This window comes from Hippocampus zosterae, chromosome 7 (assembly GCF_025434085.1).
Source record: "Hippocampus zosterae strain Florida chromosome 7, ASM2543408v3, whole genome shotgun sequence".
In the NCBI taxonomy this organism is placed as follows: domain Eukaryota; kingdom Metazoa; phylum Chordata; class Actinopteri; order Syngnathiformes; family Syngnathidae; genus Hippocampus; species Hippocampus zosterae.
Window position 1 is genome coordinate 23,175,554 of NC_067457.1, and position 21,471 is coordinate 23,197,024.

The 21,471-nt window shown below is 45.8% G+C and overlaps 2 protein-coding genes across 6 annotated transcripts in view; both read left to right on the plus strand.

Annotated features, from left to right (window-relative positions):
* Positions 1 to 3,954: 3,954 nt before the first annotated feature.
* LOC127604722 (sal-like protein 3) lies at positions 3,955 to 12,518 on the plus strand. Its single transcript, XM_052071949.1, has 3 exons — positions 3,955 to 4,481; positions 8,131 to 11,012; positions 12,058 to 12,518. The coding sequence occupies exons 1-3, from the start codon at positions 4,394 to 4,396 to the stop codon at positions 12,427 to 12,429; spliced, it is 3,342 nt and encodes a 1,113-aa protein (XP_051927909.1). The 5' UTR covers positions 3,955 to 4,393; the 3' UTR covers positions 12,430 to 12,518.
* Positions 12,519 to 13,306: 788 nt separating this feature from the next.
* Positions 13,307 to 21,471, plus strand: part of atp9b (ATPase phospholipid transporting 9B) — a 34,440-nt gene continuing 26,275 nt past the window's right edge. For all 5 annotated transcript variants that reach the window (XR_007963394.1, XR_007963395.1, XR_007963393.1 and 2 more), the window contains exons 1-8: positions 13,307 to 13,427; positions 14,939 to 15,112; positions 17,400 to 17,550; positions 18,196 to 18,309; positions 18,663 to 18,771; positions 19,243 to 19,301; positions 20,038 to 20,089; positions 21,259 to 21,353. Coding sequence is in view for 2 of the 5 variants with exons in the window: in XM_052071946.1 (XP_051927906.1) it covers positions 13,348 to 13,427; positions 14,939 to 15,112; positions 17,400 to 17,550; positions 18,196 to 18,309; positions 18,663 to 18,771; positions 19,243 to 19,301; positions 20,038 to 20,089; positions 21,259 to 21,353 (834 nt within the window). In the remaining 3 variants the exon portion in view is untranslated. The remainder of the gene's footprint in view (positions 13,428 to 14,938; positions 15,113 to 17,399; positions 17,551 to 18,195; positions 18,310 to 18,662; positions 18,772 to 19,242; positions 19,302 to 20,037; positions 20,090 to 21,258; positions 21,354 to 21,471) is intronic.

The following is a 21,471-nucleotide window of genomic DNA, read 5'->3' on the forward strand; positions in this document are numbered from 1 at the left end:
ATTTTGAGTCAGTTTTTCAACTGAAAGGGATGAAAAGTGACGATCGCAGAATCATATTTTCACCCCCAAATAATCATGTAGTTGAAACCTAAGCTGAATCATGGCTGAGAACGAGATCCTCAACCCTTTCGGGTATAACGGTCACTAAAGTGGACGTCTTATCATGTGAGCAGGTTACAGCGTGCATGAAAGGGTTAAAATAGCCTCATCAAAGCGCTGGTGAACACAAATTCGAACACTTAACCCCTAACCGTGGGAAAAAAAATCCTGATATGCGGCGTGATAAGTCGCAATGATTTGCTGTGACTCACAGGAAGTGACTGTTCGAGACGCAGATGAAGATGGTCAGTGGTCCACGTTTACACAAAAAGACTGCGTCATTTTTTGTTGTTGCTGTTTACAAAAGGCGCTTTGTATTTGTTCTCTTTTTTTGGCGGGGGGGATTTTCTCATATTTCACAAGGATCTGCCATGTCTCGTTGACGTAAAACCTTTCTGACGTTGTCTTTAACCCTTTTCGGGGACAGCGGTTACTACAGTGGACAGTTTATCACGTTATCGGGATTGAAGACGCTTCCAGACCTGCGTGCAACGCTCGGTAATTCAAGAGGTCTCGTGGTCTTATTTTGTTGCGGGGGCAGAGCGGCTGTCATGTATTAATTAAAATCCAAATAGGCCGTATTGATTGTCTTATCAGGACTCCGCAGCCCGGACCCGGCCTATTGATCCGTCTTGTGATTTAGGATCATTTTCACATATGCAAATAAAAATCCCTTTGGTGTGATTGTCAGAGGAAAGAGAAGCCAAGTGAGTGTCATTCTTGTAGATCTGATCTCCGGGAGAACTAAAACAGGCGGCTGCCACCCAGGCGGGAAACCCTCACAGGAGACGAATGTTCTGCTGGATGTTGTTATGATCCGGTGAGTTTCATTTAAAAGTAAATCTTATGAGCAGGCGGGCTCCACATGCCTGAAATTTACAAGCTGTGGACGCCGAATCGGCCTTGGACATCTCTCCTCGTCATGTTGCCTTGTTTGGATTTTGCTTTCATTTCAATGTCCAAATTCCTACAGCTTTATGTGCCCGTACACACCATTGAACTGATTTGAACACCCCCCCCCAAAAAATTGTAATAAATAAATAAAAAATGTCAGGTAGCGGCAGCTAGCTAGCGCGGCGCTAATAATTGCGATATTGCGAGTTTGTTTATTGAACATAAAACCTATACAGTAATAATTTGACAGAAAATAAGGTAGATAAAAAAGTAAAAAGAAAGAAATCAGTCTTCATTCAACAACAACAATTGGAATCATGTCAGGAGAGGTACAGTTTGGAATCCATCTGTGTTCAGGTAGCGCTAGCTAGCTAGCATTGAGTTAACAATTGCGATATTGCGAGTTTGTTTATTGAATATAAAACATATACAGTAATAATTTGACAGAAAATAAGGTAGATAAAAAAGTAAAAAGAAAGAAATCAGTCTTCATTCAACAACAACAATTGGAATCATGTCAGGAGAGGTACAGTTTGGAATCCATCTGTGTTCAGGTAGCGCCAGCTAGCTAGCGCGGAGCTAACAATTGGAATCGTGTCAGGAGAGGTACAGTTTGGAATCCATCCGTGTTCTATAGTGCCAGCTAGCTACCTAGCGCGGCGCTAACAATTGGAATCGGGTCAGGAGATCACGGTCAAGTTGTGGGCCGGTTTGATTGCACCCGAGGGCGACGGGACAACGCCGATTAGCGAGAATCAATAACAAATCAAGGAAGCCGGGGCGTCCCGATAAAGCGGTGGGCTATTCATCATAAGCAAACGAGATGCTTTCCTGAAGAGATGTTATTCCGGCCCGGGAGAGGAAAGTCGGGTCTTATCTCCTCGAAGCAGCGCAATAGAAAACGACGCAGTGATCAATAGCGGGTCGCTTGTGTGACGTACTCGCAATTATCAACAGCTGATTTGGTCCCAAACACCCTCTCTCTCTTTCTACTCCCTCCACCAAAGTACATCTTTTCACAGGACATGATTACAAGTTTCGGCACAATGCTGGTTGAAAAGGAGGATTACAGCTTTGTTTGCGTCAAGTAGTGCTCTTCACTCAGCATCCAAGGACCGAAAGCGTTGATTTCTCAGATTTGTTGTCATTCCGCGACTTCGTATCGCACAGGGAAAAGTACAACAAATGTGATTCTTTTGTTTGAGTCTGTCGGCACTCACCTTGGTTTGATGGTTTCCGAGAGAGCGTCTCAGAATTCACGTGATAATAAGGAAACGGTTACATGGAGAGTTGAACTCAAGCCTCAGCATTCACATGTTGACAATAAACGAGTGTTTTGAATGTACAGTGAAACTCCTCTACAATGAAATCATGTTTGCAGCATTTTTGTCATATGGGTGGCAGGAGAATGGGAATGGTGTTAATGCATGAAGATTTTTTCACATTAGGGGGTATTTTCGCCCATGTAGGTTTCGTTCTCGAGGAGCTTCACTGTACTGTCTGCTTCAGTTTAACGCACGTCTCCAAGCAATCAGTAATTTCAATACGTAATAAAGTGTCGGCGTGAATCCTTGTCTGTGGGCATTCACGCAGTACAACAGAATATAATAAAAGCTTGTTTTCAGCATCTACGCCGTAATAGGATGCATGTTTCGCGGGAAACTGAAAGCTTCTTTCTTAACATCCGTATGGACTATAATGGAAAGAGTGTGTTGAATGTGCAACTCAAAGCTTGTTGTTTGTCATGCGCTTTGTATTTGTGTGGATGTGTCTCTCAGCATGACACATAGAAATGTAGGAAGACTATTTGTGTCGAACTGAAAGCTCATATCTTAGCATTTACCTGATACACATAAGTATGGGGGCAGCCCGGTGGTTCAGTCGTGAGCGTGTCGACCTCCCAGTGCAGAGGTACCGGGTTCAATTCCAGCTCCGGCATCCCTGTGTGGAGTTTGCATGTTCTCCCCAGGCCCGCGTGGGTTTTCTCCGGGTACTCCGCTTTCCTCCCACATTCCAAAAACATGCATGGCAGGCTGATTGAACACTTTAAAATTGTCCCTAGGTTTGGTGCGGTCTGTGTTCCCTGCGATTGGCTGGCAAATGGTTCAGGGTGTCCCCCGCCTACTGCCCGAAGACAGCCTGGATAGGCCCCACCCCCCCACCCCCCCATAACCCTTGTAAGGATAAGCGCACGGAAAATAGATGGATGGAAGGTAAGTACGAACAGTGAATGCTGAGAGATGGACATGCCCCCCGCCCCAAACCAAACACGTTTGATTCTCAGATGAAAAGATTGTCTCTCAGCATTCATCTAAAAAGACACACATGTTTCATGATTATTTTTTTCTCTCAGCAATTACGCATACCATATCCGTCAACCTCAGCGAAGACCTGCCCTTATAAATGATTACGATTCCCCTTACAAAGCAACAAAAAAACATTAAATGGGTCACCGCGGATGCGCAGATCATGCTTTATCAATCCGAACGTAAACAGCGATGGAAAAAAAAACGATTGAGGATTAATTTGCTGGTTTGCCTTGACAATGGTAGCGATCGACAACGGCATTGTCGTTGGCTACCAGCAGGTGAGATGATCCGGATTTGAGCCAAAATGGTGTTTGTGAGATCGGTCCACAATTGTTTAGTTTTTCCTGTATAAAAGTTGTAATACGCCGTACAAGATTTAAAATGATTTAAAAAACGGGGAAAACGTACAAGTTGACAGGTATGCCATACGAATGATTAAAAAAAAATTACAGCCTAAAATGGAGTATGGGATGCAAAATGGCATGTATCTTAATGCTCATCATTCAGCACTCAGCCACCATTTCTACATGTTTTTCTCCAGTGTTTGAAGTCTGGGGGGTGCAGCACACGAGCAAGCGTATCACCGCATGGAGCTTCAGCGCAGATGCACACTCGCTCAGCCGCCGATAGAACCACGCCGAACGCCCCGAGTGTTGCGCTTTTGCGGGCAAGTTTGACGTCCATCCCGGCGACGTCAGGATCTTTTTTTTTTTTCGTGCGCAAAAGTGGGATTGAAAACCAGTTCGCGGACCACCCAGAACGTCCCGTTTGGACCGGTTGTGGAGTTGCGCGTAAAAAAAGCAGCTGATCGCCTCCACCGTCCTTCAAAAAAAGGCAAAGGTAGGGGACGTCATCGCTCATTGAGCCCCCCCCCCCTCACACACACACCCACCCACCTACTTTTCCATCATCATCATTCTCATCATCACACTGACATGCGCAATCGACACCTGGGGAGGGAGGGGGGGGGCATCTACAGCGCAGCCTTCTTGTGAGCTCATTTCGGCAAGCCCGCTCGCACCCGCCGGCTGCCGGTCGCTGCGAGCAGCCGACTAACGGCAGGCCAGGCCAGGCGGCGTGCAGGCGGCAACATGTCCCGGCGCAAGCAAGCCAAGCCGCAGCACCTTCGAGCCGGACACGACGAAGCCCCCGGCGGCCTTCACTTCGTCCGCCATGACGGTACGTGGAAGTTGAGAGCTAAAAAAAAAAAAAAAAAAAAAGGAATTCATTTGAACTACTTGTAAAACAAAATTGAAGTTTACGTCGCATCGTATTTCGAACTTTATTTATAGTTTTCGTACTTACGTGCTGTTTTAAAAAAAAGTTTTAGGACGTCAAGTCTATTTACTTTGTCTGAAAATGAATAGAATTTAATATATATAACCTTTCTACACATACACATGTGGGTATGAATGTATTTCTGTATAGATGCATACATTTACACACTTATCTATATACATATATCTGTTTATGTATAGACAATATATTTGACCCCAAAAAATAAACATGGACTCTAGCGCTAAAGTTAACAAATATGAGGGGGGTCGGAAAAAAAAACACACAATGATTACAGATACATTCCGTGGCTCCTTGACTTTAGTCCAAAATTGTTATTACTTCTTAAACGTGATTTGAATTTAACATAGCAGATTGTTTGTTTTTCGCAGAGGCCTTCCAATCTTTTAAACTTTCCTTTTTTTAATTCTTCCATTTTCATCCTTGCCGCACCGCGGAAAGTTCAAACTGTTTTATTGACATATTTGTATTTCTCGCCTATTTAATTTGACAGGCTAAAGCATAAACGTGAAGTTCAGTCATCCTCAACAACAAACACAGTCTCTTTAGCTCAATGCTATAATTACGATTGTCTTTACCATAATAACAATAACATCTGTAAGCAGATCTGCCCGCCTATGTTATCGCACACCGGCTCCCGCTGTCATAATATTTTCTAATTGCCGTATAATTCTATTCATCGACGAGGAGAACCGATGTTATTTGAACCCTTTTCACGCTGCCGTAATTGAATTAATAGGAAAGCAAAAAAAAAAAAAAAAAAGCACCGTTTGGATTGGAGAGTTTAATGTAAATTGGTTAGAATTGCTGTCTTGTAATAAGATCCATTTCACGAAAGTTTCTTGACGCGCGTGATGCCATTTGACATGTTTAACTCGGAGTCGGCCACGGGTTTTATATAGGGGGTCCTGGCCTGTGGCTTAACCTCAGTCAGCCCCCCCCCCTTCACCCCCACTTGTGTCCGCATCATAATAGACTTTAGTACATCAGAGGTTGAAAGGTCAGGCGGCAAGGCCGAGACGAGAGCCCGGCTACGGTTCCTCTAAAACCACACAGCCTGGAATGGCCGTAAATCTGTTGCCTTGCTCCTTTTATTATGGAGTGAATTCCAGTGTTGGAAACGCTCACCATACATGCACGAGTTGTATTATATTTTGAGAAATATTTCAAAGCTGGAAATAAAAACAAACACCTTACCCTTTTGTTTTCTTTGGAAGTAACTCGGGACACAAGTGAGCTACTCGAGATTTGTTTTATTTTTATGTTTTGCACGAGACCACCCACTTGGTGAGTTGCTGAGTTACTTTGGCATCCATTGCCTTCACTCGCCGCTAATTGCACACTTGTATTGTCAGGCTTTAAAAAAGTGGATCGCTGTCCTTTTTTTTTTTTTTTTAAATGCTTTTGAAATGTTTCAATGCAAACAAATTGCGTTTGCATGAGGATTTATTTTAATTGCTCTAAAAATACAAATTGATCATTTTCCATTTTTTTAACCCTTTCATGCACCCTGTAACCCGATAACATGATAAACCGTCCACTGTAGTTAGCAACTCAAAGGATTAGTAGAAATTTGAACCAAGTAGGATTTCAATACGCTTCATTACAGTGGCGTAGTTTGTGAAGCAATTATGAGGTTAATTTTCAAAACAAAACCCACCAAAAAAATCAGAAATCTCTTTCAAAGAGGTCCAAATCCCCCCAAAATAATTTAGTTAAAAGGTTCCCGGCGCGTATAGATTTCTTTCACCTTGTTAACTGGTTCTTCAAGCTTCTTTTTTCTTTATAATAGAAATGTTGCTGCACATTGGAATAACGTTCGGCAAATCTGCCTCTCAGTTACAAGTTCCCTGTTTGAATCTCGGTCGCACACTGAATGCATTCAATTCAAGCTGCGCATAAACACACTCATCCACATATGAATTGATTTCTTTCGCTTTTTGGCCATCTCAACAGTATTTTCAAGCATTTTCCGAGTACAAAATCAACATTAGGGAAAGACAGTGGTATGTGATATGCAAGGCTGGCTCGCGGTCAAGGGGTCCTGGGTTTGAATCTCTGCTCGGGGTCACGGCATCTGTAGTAGAACATGTAAATGTCAGCATGAGGGCATCATGGTGACGTCACGGTTTGCAGGTTTACCTCATCGCGGAGAGGTTCTGGGTTTGAAGCTTGGTGTCTCGAATGTTCCCAGCCTCCCAAAACATACACGGAAGCTTCACTGAAGACTCTAAATTGGCCTCCAAGTGTGAATGTTTTTTTTTTTTTCTATCTGCGCCCCCTGCGATTGCCTGCCAACCAGTCCGGGGGGTGGGGGGGGGGGGTGACCCCAGCTCACCGGCAACCAAAACAAAAAGAAATGCGATAATAAATGGAAACACGTTCATGATCTCGCCACACGGTTGAATTCCGAAAAATCCGCAGAATCTCGATCTGCTTTGTATTTATTTCCCGGACACAAGCTGGTGCGGCAAAGAGTGTTATCAAGTTGACTCTTTCCATCTGCTGTTTTTTTTTTTTTTCTTTTTTTTTTTGCTGCTGCCTGCTTCCCTAATGGCGCGAAGCCTGAACAGATTGAATGAAAAGTCCTCGCACCAAGTTGTCTTTAAGCTTCTGTCCGATGTCGAGGACAAAGAGGCTGTTATTAAAACTTCCCAAAAGTGCCCTCATTTCCTGTTTTTCCATGAGACTGAATTAAATAAACACAGACAGAAAAAAAATCAATGGCACGTATGGACATTCATTATCTGTACCAAAGCACAACTGCGAGGTCAGATAACTTTATTGAAGCTCATTGATTTTTCCGGCAGATTATGAACATCTGAGGACGAGTGTGTGTGTGTGTGTGTGTGTGTTTGTGTGTGTGAAACATTTGGACGAGGCGTTAAAGTGACTGAGGACCCCCCTGGGGGTCTGCAAAATAGTTTGCAATGAATTATTGTCATATCTTTGTTTTCTAAGTGCGTACATGCAGTAATTCCTCGTTTATCGTGGTTAATGGGGACCAAAACCACCCGCGATAAATGGAAATCTGCGAAGCAGGGACTAATTAACATACAGGTAATTTTTTTATTATTATTTTTTTAAAGTCCGCAAACAGTCCGGGAGAAGCTGCAAAACAACAGCGAGTCACATAGAGCAACATATACAGTACTGTACTCCATCTATATGGAAAAAAAAATATATGAATATGTTTGAAAAAATCCGCGATGCACCGAATCCGCGATAAACGAACCGCAAAATAGCGAGGGATCACTGCATACGGAAACACAAGGCCCCCCCCCCTGTCCCCCACAACATAGTCCTGTTTTTTTCATCATTTCAAAACAAAAAGTGTAATATTGAGAGTTTTTTGGAACTTCAAACGTTTTTTATCGTTACATAATCAGTCTTTATTCTTGTAATATTGCACACAAAAAAAAAGCAAAGTAGACCGCAAAAAAATACCCTCCCTACCCCCCAGGTAAATTCCTGTGATTCTCCATGCAACACGGCGTGACAAATAACTTATCCCATCACCTCTGTCTGCCAGACCCCAAGGAAGACGTGGAGCGAGAGGACCCCAGTGGGACGGGAAGTGCCCTTTGCTGTGACGACACGCACGTTTGCCACCAGTGTTGCGCGCAGTTCTTCGATTGGAACGAGCTGTGTGAGCATCAGAAATCCTGTGTCGAGAATCACCCGGTGTTGATTGTGAAGGACGGCAAAGGCGATGGTGCGTTAGAGTCCCCGACGGAACCCTCGCCGGTCCCCAGCGTGGAGTCGAGCGACTCGTCGGCGGGAGAGTCGGCGTTGACCGACTGTGACAGCCCGGATGAGGCTATGGATGTCGAACTTGGGCCGCAGGACAAATACGCCTCTAGCCCTTCTCCGGCAGATTCCGCCGAGACTCAGCAACCGCTCCCCAACACTAACGTGACCCTCGGAATTCTGCACAGCACCAGGGTGGCCGTCGCTCAGTTCTCCCAAGGGGTAGTCGGCGGCGGCGCCTGCGGGCGTGCGGCCTCGGCCGCCATCCCGCTCATCCTGGAGCACTTGCTGGCTTTGCAGCAGCAACAGGTCCACCAGCTGCACCTGATCGAGCAGATCTGTAGCCAGGTGGCCACCATGAACAAGCAGCCGGGCAAGGAGGCCTTGAACCCCGTGTCCAGACCCTTGTGCCTGGCGGCGAACCCCTACGGGGTCCCGTCCGTGTCAGGAAATACACCATCCGACATCAACGGCCAAGCTCCTGCTTCTCTTTCAACCGTGCCTGAGATGTCACAAAACCTCCCGTCGGAAAGCGTATGCAGCCAGCCGGTCTTCAGAGACGTTGTGTGTAATTCGGCTTCTTCCTCGGAAAACTCAGCTTCATCCCTCTCCGATTGTAGCCGTGTCTCCGCATTAATGCCTCCTTACGCCGGCTCTCATCCGAGCAGCAGTTCTCAGACCCTGAGCTCTCCAAATCCTCTCTCCCTGGGTCAGGGCAGTGTGTCCTACTTACCCCACAGCCCCTCCAAAAGTGTCATCTACCCCAATCCTTTAGCCGGCATTGCCGCCACGGCCAATGCCCTCGACCCGCTGGCGGCCATGTTAAAGCACCGGAAGGGGAAGCCGCCCGGCTCGTCGTCGTCGTCGTTTGAAACAAAGCCCGGCCTGGAGGAGCCCTTCTTCAAGCATAAATGCCGCTTCTGCGCCAAAGTGTTTGGCAGCGACAGCGCCCTGCAGATCCACCTGCGCTCGCACACTGGAGAGCGACCCTTCAAATGCAACATCTGCGGCAACCGCTTCTCCACTAAGGGCAACTTGAAAGTGCACTTCCAGAGGCACAAAGACAAGTATCCTGAAGTCCAGATGAACCCCTACCCCGTTCCAGAGTATCTGGACAACGTGCCAACAAGCTCTGGGATTCCATACGGAATGATCGTACCACCAGAAAAAGCCGTCCCGTCTTGGCTGGATAGCAAGCCTGTCTTAACGACCTTGTCAGCCTCCCTGGGTCTTCCAATCTCCTCCACTAGAACCGGTATCGAGGGCTCCAGTGAGCCTTCAAGTACAGCACCATCTGTTCAAACCACGTACCAGCCAAACTTTGGTGAGTGCGTGTCGCCAAGCCAGAGAGGCAGCAAGGCTCAATTGTCTCCGGTTTCAGACACTCGACGGTCCAACCAGGAGGAAGAGGGATCCAGCGGTATAAAACCAGAGGAGGCGCATCTGCCGCAAAGCTACACGCAGATCTGGAGAGGCACTCAAGTAACCCAGGAAACCAGCTACACATCTTTAGCTACCACGCCGGAACCTGTGGCATCACCGTCTCCGGTCTCCAGCTCCCACTCGCCGCTCCCGGCCAACCCGGAAGATTTTTCACCTGGCGGCCTCCTGGACTTGATGGAAACCTCGGAAACCTCAAAGCTGCAGCAGCTGGTGGAGAACATTGACAAAAAGATGACGGAAGCCAACCGGTGTGTCCTGTGTAAGCGTGTCCTCAGCTGCCCGAGCGCGCTGAAGATGCACTACCGCATACACACGGGCGAGAGACCCTTCAAGTGTAAGGTGTGCGGTCGGGCTTTCACAACCAAGGGCAACTTGAAGACCCACGTGGTCGTTCACAGGGACAACCCGCCAGTACAGGTGGAACACTCGTGCCCCATTTGCCAGAAGAGGTTCACGAATGCCGTGGTCCTCCAGCAGCACATCCGCATGCATATGGTTGGTCAGATCACCGACTCCCCCCCGCCGGATGGGGGTCCGGAGACGCAGGGTGAGAATGAGAAAAACTTGGACAGTCCCGGCAGCAATGACCTTGTCGATGATGTCTCCATGGAGGCCGATGACGCAGAAGAAGTACAGGAGGTAGAAAATGTGGTCAGTCCTTCTAAATCTTCACTCGAGAACCATCTGACGGACCCCTCGGTAAACCTCAGCACCTCTGGGGAGAAATTTCTCACAAATGGCTACGATGACCAGATCCAGATCGAATGCTCGCTAACAGAGAAAGGGATGCAGAATCTGGGAACCACCAGCCCCCCTGCGACGCCGCCTTTATCACCTGCACAAAGTACTGAATTTTGGGAACATTTTGCGGCGTCTGTAAAGAAAGAACAAGTCAAATCGGGAACTCGAGGCATCACCCAACTGTTGACGGGCGGGTCAACTCAATCAATAAAGACAGAGGTCAACGGTTACACGGAACCCTACCCGACGTTCGCCATCAACTTGTCGGCGGCTTACCCGTCAGTCACCGGCTCGGGAATAGCCCCCCTGCTCGGACCGCCGCACCCTCGCCGGATGCCGAAGCAGCACAACTGCAGCGCCTGCGGGAAGAACTTCTCCTCGGCCAGCGCGCTTCAGATCCACGAGCGCACGCACACCGGCGAGAAGCCATTCGTCTGCTCCGTCTGCGGTCGAGCTTTCACCACTAAGGGGAATCTGAAGGTAGGCCTAACACAGGGGTGTCAAACTTCACCGCGAGCCAGATCATAGTTATGGTTTCTCTTTCGGGGATCGGTTATAACAGTGAAAAGCCTACTAGGCCTGTTATGGTACGCCAAAAATCACAATTCACTATGTACCTTGGCTTTATGTCCATTGGTTCGTTTCACATTCCGTCATTCCAAAATAATTATAATAAAATAATAAAAAACATCAACAGCTTGAATCGTTTCTTTTAGACATACTCCATCAGTCGTTTGTCATATTTTTAGGAAATGAACGATGCAAAGACATAAGTAGACATTTAACTGAACACAATGCCCCGATAAATGTGAGGACATTTTTTTCTTCCTAACACAGATGACGTTGCACCAATTCGTCAAACTACCACTGTAAATTGGCAACTTCTGCCGAATTTCAGGCTACTTCAGGCTGTTTAAAGCCACTTTAACGTGTTAGGCAGCAGCAGTTACAATGGTTTGTTTGAACATTTCAGTGTTTAAATAAACAATAGATGAATGTCTTTTGTTGTATGTGATGTTCTTTTAAATTTTTTAAAGGTTTATAGTTCATGTAAGATGTTTGCTAATTTCCATTAGCCTATCTATAGCATTTTACATTGTTAGCATGTAAGCTAACTGACTTTCTTTAGATGAAATGAAATGGTTTGGCTAAACATTTTGGTGGTGTTTAAATGCACAAGGTTTTGTACTTTTGTCAGTTTTACAGTAAACTTGGGAGTGACAAATGACAGCATGAAGCAGACACGCTTTGACTCTTTCTCTCTTCAAAGAGAGGTTTTATGGCAGTCTCCCATTTCTTGACAGCAAGAGTGTAAGAACATGCGCTAAGGAGTACTTTAAAAAGTGTGCTTTAATAAGCTGCAAGTGTATTTGAAAGGTACGGGAGGAATAAATCAAAACAATTCTCATTTCTCCGCTATAGCGGATCTGGCCCACAGGCCTTGATTTTGACACTTGCCGCCTAACGAATGCTAACTTTGAAATTAGCATCTGTTGATCACTACCCTTTTCTGGTTCCTTTGCAGGTTCACATGGGCACGCACATGTGGAACAACACGCCAGCCAGGAGGGGCCGACGTCTCTCGGTGGACAATCCAATGGCCCTGCTGGGCTCAAACACCGTCAAATTTGACCTTGCCGCCCGAGCCATGCAGGTGGACGCCGGCTTCTGGAGCCGCTACGCCAGCGCCATCACCGGCAACCTGGCCCTGAAGAACAACGAGATCTCTGTGATTCAAAACCGAGGCGTGACGCCGTTACGCCAGATGACCGCTGGAATGGACAGAGTGAACGGCGCGAGGCCGATCACGAGCCTGTCCAAGAATGGCGTGGAACTGGGGAACAACAGACATTTTTCTATGCTGAGTGATGACAGTAAAGAAATTGGAATCAACTGATGCAATGTATTATGGACATTAAAACATTTGTAATACAGTACTGTGAATGATATGTACGAGAGCATACACATAAACATATTTTGAAAGTATTCCTTAGCACCTGTTCTCACTCTGCTGTTCACACAGTTATCCAAATTAGACTAAAATGTGCATGCTTCAAGTCTTTAATTTTCACTCCCAGTTGACGTTTACTGTAAATTGACACAAGACAAATTAATTATGCAACCATCCATTTTCTGATCTGCTTATCTTCAAAAGGGTCGCGGGGGTTGCTGGAGCCTATCCCAGCTATCTTTGGCAGTAGGAAGGGGACACCCTGAACCGGTTGCCAGCCAATCGAAGGGCACACAGAGACGAACAACCATCCATGTTCACACTCACAGTTTCGAGTGTTCAATCAGCCTGCCATGCATGTTTTTGTAATGTGGGGGAAAACCGGAGTACCTGGAGAAACCCCACACAGGCCCAGGGAGAAGATGCAAGCTCCACACAGGAATTGAACCCGGTACCTCTGCACTGTGAGGTCAAAGCACTAACCACTGCACCATCAGAGTTAGAGATTGTAAATGATACGAAAATGTGCAACTAAACCATATACAGTGGTGCGTTTTATTAACTAACAATGAATCCCAGGCGCGTGTTGCCTTCACAGTCCTCAGAATTTCTACAATTTTCTTGTTCCCTCAATGACTGTTGCCCCAAAATCCGACCAAATGAAATGTTATTTATTGAAAAAAACATTCACCTACTTCTCATCTAAATAAAATGTAACATTGGACCCACAATAGAAAAAAATTCACGCACGAAAAAAAGAGTCGAGTCAGAATTACGTGATACAAATCCGTACACTTTCGCGAACGCGACGTAAATCCCGCCACCGGGGGGTAGTGACGTCACCGCGCGGATTTGCCGGCCAAGATGTCTGATATCCTGTCCGAACCGATGCGGAAGAGCTTTCGGAGAAGCCCTTATCACTACCACTCCGTCAGACAGTCGAGGTATTTCATATTGTATTATTTTTTTTGCTGCCATTTCCGCGGTAGAGTGACGAAATGACCCGTCAAGTATGTTCGCGTTTGTGTTGTCGCGTCAGCCTGGCGTGCGTTTATGCGCGTGTTTACTATGGCGAGGCTCTTCGCTTCTGCGGCTAACCTAACCTAGCTTAGCCTAGCATCCTCGGTGTTGTCAACTTCCGTCCCATTTTGTTTTCTTTTGGATGGCAGGTGACAGCCGGCAAGCGGCGAGTGAAAGCCATCATTTATTCACTTTGATATTTTCAACGTTATTTTAGTCTGCCTCAGGAGCCACAGTTACCTCCGTTGCGCTAATCATGAGAGTTGTAGGTAGTGACGTTCTTCGAACGGACTTCAAAGTGGGGCTATCAAAGGGCTTATACCTTACCGGTCTTTTTGACTAGAGCCGTCACAGCATCGGTGCAAACAAATAGTTTCAATTTCCATACAAAAATCTGAACAAGGTTGTGTTGGCTTCTTACGGACACATTAACTACTTGTGGACGGGAGTCACGATGATTTCTTTTTGAACAACTCAACGTGATCACAACGAAAAAGGGTTTTGATAAGTGTTACTTGGTTTTTTTTCGGTCCGACTAGTCAACTGACAAAACGAGAGGCCTGACTGCGCAAATGACAATAGCGAGATTACAAAGCTGTTGGTTTACTACAACAGGTTATACTCTAATAGCACACATTTTTAGGCTCGACTATTCAGCGATCAACCCCCGCCAATGTCGGCACCAAGTAGACAAAAATTAATCTAGTAGTGGATTTTAATAGGTGATACGCTATATATTGTTGCACAGTTTTTTGGCCCGACTCGTCAGCTGCCGACACATCAGAAGTTAACACAAATAAGACATCAATGGAACCATGATTGGATTATTAAGTATGGTGATATACCGCATAAATATTTAGCTGCCTAAACAGGCTGTGAGATATTAAAATGTTATTAGATCATGATCCATGATGGAGTAATATGGTACAGAAAAATTCGGCCCGACAAGTCGGCCAACTTGACAGGCTACCGCATGCGAAGGAGACACCAAACAGAAGAATCATTGGATTGTCATCGTTCCCTTCTTTGTCGTTACTTTTTAGGCCACTGTAGGCTTTATTACTTGGCTGTGTCCACTAGGTTGATCAATATTTAGATATATCATCATCCAGGTTGTTTTGGGTATGACCACTTTTCCAAAGTCTGGAAGAAGATCCACACTGTCATCTTGAGATAAAACATTGCAGTAATGGATTCATATTCATAATACTTAAGCCCTCACACTCCATCTTAGGGTCTATTCACTGACGAATATTAATAGTCGTCTGTCAGGTCGGAAGAGAAGTGTTGCATGTTCCATTCAGCCGCATCATTCGCATAACAGGTTTCTTAAGTACACTACCAAGTGTGTTTTCTTGGGCTGGAAAACAAACTAAGCCAATGATGACTCACACTCCGATGTGAGATCCTTCAAGCATGTTTCAAATGCTGGCAGATTCTCCATCAACGATGAGGCGTCCGGCCTGGATGAGATGCCCCTGATGATGTCCGACGAGGCCTTTGAGAACGACGAAAGCGACTACGAAACGCTGACACGGGCCCGAGTCAGTCACAGACGGCGAGGCCTCAGGTGGTTCCTCTTCGGCGGGTGGAGAGTCCTCTGCGAAAGGTTTGTCTGTGTCCAACTTCCAAGCTTTCAATTAGCATTTCCGCTCGTTCTGATGTGCCGTTTTCTCATAGTGTGACTTCTTATGGGACTTTGCTGCCCGCAGCCTGTCAGGTAGCTAACCCTTTGGGCCGAAATTTCTTCGGCTTACAAACGAATCCATCAGATATTGAAGTCTAGTCAACTGTACTTTGTGTGTGTTAGATGTGCTCCGTGTCTATTTTGGAACTGACTAGTGGGGCCGTAAATATTTGCAATGCACCACATATTGATGCAAGACATATGAAAATCCGAAAACCCCTCCATTGTCGTCACCTTCATGGTTACTAGTGTTTAGCAGCCTGTTTAGGCAGCCAACTAGCCGGGCATTAATCATTTTAATCGACATCCCAATAATATAGATTATGAATTCAAATCAAAACGTGCCTCCGTTGTCTTCTTTGTTTTTACTTTTGATGTGGTTGACAGCGTATTCAGGCATCTAGCTAGTTAGGTCTGACTTTTCTTACTTTTATTATTGACACACAGATTAAAAGGATGTGTTTCACAGTCTGTTTAGGAACCCAAGTAGTTGGGCACGTGCTCATTTGTGACACATGTAAATGCACTTTTTTAAATTTACTTTTTTTTAATTTTTAATGGGATCCACGTCCAATTGTGGCTTCTCCACCCTCTATTTAGCTTCAAACCCATTTTTTGTTGCTTTTTTTCATTCTGTCAATGGTAAACTAGCATAAAAAAAACAGATGCATGTACACGGGCGTGCCGATTTGGATTTCCAATGCACCGGTAGCTGTGCGTGAAGCGCAAAGTCACCATTGAGGTCACTGTTTTTGCCGCCCGACACGCATTCGGCAGCTTTTGATCCAAAGATAATTTTCACGCCGATACAACGAAGTTTCAAAGACCGCTCGGCGTTAGGTTGTCGCCAGCGGTGCGTCTCCAGCCGAATCGATCTCAGCCCTCCAATCCACCCCCGCCCCCCCTGCTCCTGTGCACCACCTCGCTAATGAACAAATTGGATTTTTCACAGCTGACCAGTTTGATGCTTTCCAGTAATTTTGTGTGTGCACTGCGCGGGATTATAAAAGGCAAATAATTCACGAGCCGACTAAGCCGTCGCTGTTCAAATGGCGCCGTTATTTAAATAGCATTCATTTGCTCAAATAATCTGGCGTATGAATCGGGATGCCGAGCGCACTGAGGCGGCGCATCGCCTCCAACGCAAACACGGCCAAAAGTTGTCACAGCCAAAGTTGATGAGGTTTTTTTTTTGTTGTTGTTGCTTAATAGGTGGAAAAGCCAAGTCAATCACCATGACGATGTACACTTTGGTGAGGTGACACTGTAGCTACTTTGTGTCAGGGGTTCGAAAACTTTCTGGGGACAAAACCCCTCTGGTCTCCGGCAAGAATTAAAAAAAAAAGTTTATTTGTACTCAAAGCTGAACAAGGGAAAGTTGTATTTTACCAAGTGAGGGAAAAAAGTACAACATTAATCTCGTAATTGTGCACCTTTTATTTTGGAGAAATCTACTTTTGTTCTCTTAAATAAAAACTTTCCTCTCAATTTTCTGAACACCTTTTTTTTCTTGGAAAAAAATAGTGCTATATTCCAGTCATTTCATCTTTTATTTATTATGACAAAATAATTTACTGCAAATTATTTGGTGGAGCCCCCCCCCCCCCCCCCCCCCGCCCCCCAAAGCTTATGGCTCCCAGTTTGAGAAGGAAGGGCCCGTTTTATGTATCACGCGGTGACACACGCTGTTTGTATTTCATGCTTTGGATAAGCCACAGTGTCATTATTAGCAGGTGGATGGATAGTGATACAAAGTCAAACCTGAATTTTTGTTTGCCTCGCTGTAATAAATCAATGTAATCGGTGATGGGCATCCCCGCATGCTAGCAACGGTTCGCTAATGGCAAACACGGATGAAATGTGTCTGGAGATGTCACCGAGCACAGCGTGTGTTTTTGTCTGGCCGGGCTTTGCGGAGCAAATTGAGCCGTGAACGTTTTCTTTTCCGGCCGAGACGCTAAACTTTTCACCTCACCGTGCCAAATACCCCTCATGTGGAAAATGAAAAAGAGCTAATTTATTTGAGCGATGACAAAAAAAACAAAACAAAACAAAAAAAAACTAAACTAAAAGATAGAAGCACTGACTATTTGTAAATAACTTTGATGCGGCCTAACGCAAATACACTTCAGCCGTTGTTGTATGTTGACCGTGCATCATTGCGGATTAAAATTGTGTGCCCCCCCCCCTCACCCCCTAACCCCAACAGCTGCTGCGATTGCCTTGTCCGAATGTGTCGGCGGAAGAAGGAGCTGAAGGCTCGCACCGTCTGGCTCGGCCACCCGGAGAAATGCGAGGAGAAGTTCCCTAAAAACTCCATCCGCAACCAGAAGTACAACTTCTTCACCTTTGTGCCTGGGGTAATGGCTTGATTTTGATTTTTTTTTTACACTTGTTTTGGAGATGGAGTTTCCCTGCATTGCTCAAAGGCACCATCTCAGCTGTTCCAATTACTTGTCTGGTCTGGTTTAATCTTACTCGATCTGCGTTAAATACGCTTCAACTTTTCACAAAATGGCCTTCAACGGAAAACGTGAAGTCATCCTTCCCCGGCTTCCGGTGCATATTATCATGCTATTTGGTGAGTCGTCATTGAGTTTTCACACTGCGGGGCACAGGCGTACTTCTTAAAAAGCAAACGGCACCGCAATCAAGAAGGCTCATTCATTCCCCCAGGCGTATAATGTCACCTGTCCAGTGGAGTTGTCCATATTCTGAACAAATACGCCGTTTGTCTCCCTGCGCTTTGCATTTTTAAACATGCGCAAATTGAGTTTGCCGTGGGTTTCCCCTCGGCCCCCTAAAGGTCAGGGGGGTTCATTAAGCGCTTATTGATCAGGATTGGCTGCCCCTCTCTCATTATTGCAAACATTATTCAAAGTGTGATCTTGGAACCCATTAGCGAGAGCAGGCCTACGTGTGATGTCTCAACAAAGTCTTCCTTGAAACCCACAAATGTGAGCGGTTCTTGCATCCGTCATGACGGTTGCCATCTTTGCCCTCAGGTTCTCTACCAGCAGTTCAAGTTCTTCCTCAATCTCTACTTCCTGGTGGTGGCCTGCTCGCAGTTTGTGCCCTCGCTGCAGATCGGATACTTGTACACGTACTGGGCGCCCTTGGTAAATCCTTTCTCGCCTTCTCACTCTGGGCTGAAGGGCAAGTAACGTGCGCCTCCTTTCAAACTAGCCAGCAAGCCTTTCAAAGCCACACACACTGAAAGTCACGGCTATTGCAATGTGGAAGCTGACAATGCTGACCCCCAGCTGGACTACAATAATACTTGCACCACATGTGAACTTTTCCTTCCAAAACCACAAAATCCGTTTTTATCAGACTACGCAATGAATCAATAATTGAGGAATCGAACAACGTTCCTCTTCATGTAATCATTCAGAATCCAGTGTAGGTCGAACGAGTTTCGTGCTTGAAAAGTGGATTGATCGAAACCCCGTCGTGTCTTGCCTGGTTGCAGGGCTTCGTGCTGGCGGTCACCATGGCGCGCGAGGCGGTGGACGAGGTGCGGCGCCACCAGCGGGACAAGGAGATGAACTCGCAGCTGTACAGCAAGCTGACGCCGTGCGGTGAGCCAGCCGGCCAGCGACGACTGTTTGCTGACGCCATGATAGCCGATACTCCCCGCTACCGCCGAGCCCTCCCCAACCAATTACCACCCCGTAACACAAGTCTTCCCTCTCGCCGTAATTGTATCGATGTTTTTATTTATTTATTTGGTCGAGCTTCTGACAAACCCCCCCCCCCCCCCGCCCTTCCCCAACCCCACATCGCCTCGTGTGATCATCGTGCCGTCACGCCCGTGACGGCGGCCACTGTAAGACTTTGCAGAGCATATTAACGCGATAAATATGAGAGTTATTGGCTCGTGAAAACAGAAGGCGGTTGCGTCACCACGTGAATCAATCTCTCGCAAGGTGACAGGAAAAACAAGAGGGGAGATGCCACAAATCAATAGGGGCATGTCTATTCAAAGTCATGTGTTTTGTGATCATCGGACTTGACGTGTCTGGTTATTTATTTATTTCCCCCCTCCGCAGGTAAAGTCCAGGTGAAGAGCTCAGACATCCAAGTGGGCGACTTGATTATCGCCGAGAAGGTGATTGAAAGAAATGTTTGAAAGCAAGCCATTCGAAAAGATTAGGGACAAATATAGACAGTGATCCCTCGCTATTTCGCGGTTCGTTTATCGCGGATTTTTTTCAAACATATTCATAAAATAAATAAATAAAGTCCGCAAACGGTCCGCGAGAAGCACTGACAGGCAGCGAAACAGCGAGTCACATAGAGCAACATATAAAGCACGGTACCATTTGTATTTGTTTACTGTATTTTGTTACTCATACACTCACCTAACTGATACAGGTTTAAATATATTAGTATATAGCATTAAGTCATGTTAATTACGACAAAACATGCATGTATACCATTAAATTTGGCCTCATAAATATTTTTTTATGTACATGTACCTCTACGGCGGGGCGGGGGTCGCTACTTCGCGGATTTTCATTTATCGCGGGTGGTTTTGGCCCCCGTTAACCCGTTCACTCCCAATGACGTTTTTAAACGTCCTTTCAGACTTGGTCTAGAATAGGCTGGTACTGAATGAGTTAACATGAAATTAAATGGATCATTTTTAGTTTTTCTGCCCTTCTCAAATGAGGGGGAAAAAATCCTCTGGAAAGTAAAAGCTTAAGTTTCTTGTTTTTGTTGTTGTTTTGTTTTAACATCAGTCTTCACCGTCCAAGTCAAGACCTTGTTTAATTATTCAGAGAGATTCAAATGACTTCAGTTGACCGCATTGGGTAACTCTCCACCATTGCTTTTCTTTCTAGAACCAAAGGATTCCCGCAGACATGATCTTTCTGAGGACGTCTGAGAAGAACGGTGAATGCTGCCAAAATCTGCCTTGAATCCAACGATATCATTCCAGCCGATCTAATAGTGAGACAAACGTGCGAGGGACGTAACAAACGGCAACCTGTTTTACGCCCTCCGTAGTGTTGGAAATGTGACTCCCGACCCTCTCTTGAACTGTTGACATGATTGGATGCGGCAGGTCTGCGATTCATGTGATTTATGTCACATTGTTGGAGTGACAGGTGAAGCGAATGAATCAATAGGCCGCTTCCGAGCGAAGGGCGGGGAGGGAACCCGAGGCGAAATGTTCCTCAAGACGCCGTCTCGCGTCAATCCATAGAACAATAACAACGCGCTCTGCCGGAGAGTTGTTGACATCTTTATGTCTTCAACACACGAGCCACATAAGCACACATATTTGTCTTTCACACGCCGTACCGCCGAGGAGTGTGAATCATCCTGGCGCTCTCCATCATGCTTAAACCTCCAGAGGACGCTTTATGGCTGCCCTCTAGCCTGCCTGTCAGATCGTGGCTCACATCCATCACTTTTATACGGAATATTACTGAAGATCAATGCAGTCAACATCTTAGGCTTCCTGTCTGCCGGGGCCGTTTATTCGCAGCTTTAACAGCCACGCAGCGATAACATGGGAGCAGCAAAGGCTCACAGTTTAGCTATTGAAAAAGTGACACGTACGACCCCATCCCACCCCTGCGATTTTCGGGGGTGGGGAGACTCAACCAGTTTGTTGCCACGCCCACTTGATGTTTACCGACTAAGCATTTAACCCTGTGAACCCACGGGGTCAAATTTGGCCCCTATAAATTCTGCTACTCAAATGCTACCCTTAAATCCCAAAGGGTCAAATTTGTCCCTCATCCTAAATTACGATTAAAGCATTGAATATTTTTTTAATAAAAAATATTTTGGTGTTCAGTGAACATATAGCAGTCATTTAATGTATAATTCATCATTTTCCAAAGAAGAAAAGGCAGTTTTTTCCATCAAAATATTCAAACCAAACCAAATAAATAATTTTGTCTAACAAAAGCCTGCTATCAGTGATGTCACAGTAATGAAAAAAAACCTTCCAACAAATTCTCCCTTACGACACATGGAGCAGCAACGCGTACAAAGAAAACATCCGACAAAACTCACTGGCATATATTCTGCTCTGATGTGATCTGATCCAGGGACGTGCTTCATCAGGACCGACCAGCTGGACGGCGAGACAGACTGGAAGCTGAAAGTGGCTGTGGGATGCACACAACGCCTTCCGGCAGTGGGGGTAAAGCAGACGTCACAACTTCTCAAGCTGAGATTTTGATCATATTATTGTCGTATGAAACGTTTTGGTTCCATTAAAGCAAGTATGGGCAGTGCGTTTTTTTTTTGTTTTTTTTTTT

Coding starts and splice junctions, on each gene's coding strand:
- LOC127604722 (XM_052071949.1), top strand. CDS start 4,394: ATGTCCCGGCGCAAGCAAGCCAAGCCGCAGCACCTTCGAGCCGGACAC. Junction 4,482..8,130: donor TCACTTCGTCCGCCATGACG/GTACGTGGAAGT, acceptor TCTGTCTGCCAG/ACCCCAAGGAAGACGTGGAG. Junction 11,013..12,057: donor CCACTAAGGGGAATCTGAAG/GTAGGCCTAACA, acceptor GTTCCTTTGCAG/GTTCACATGGGCACGCACAT.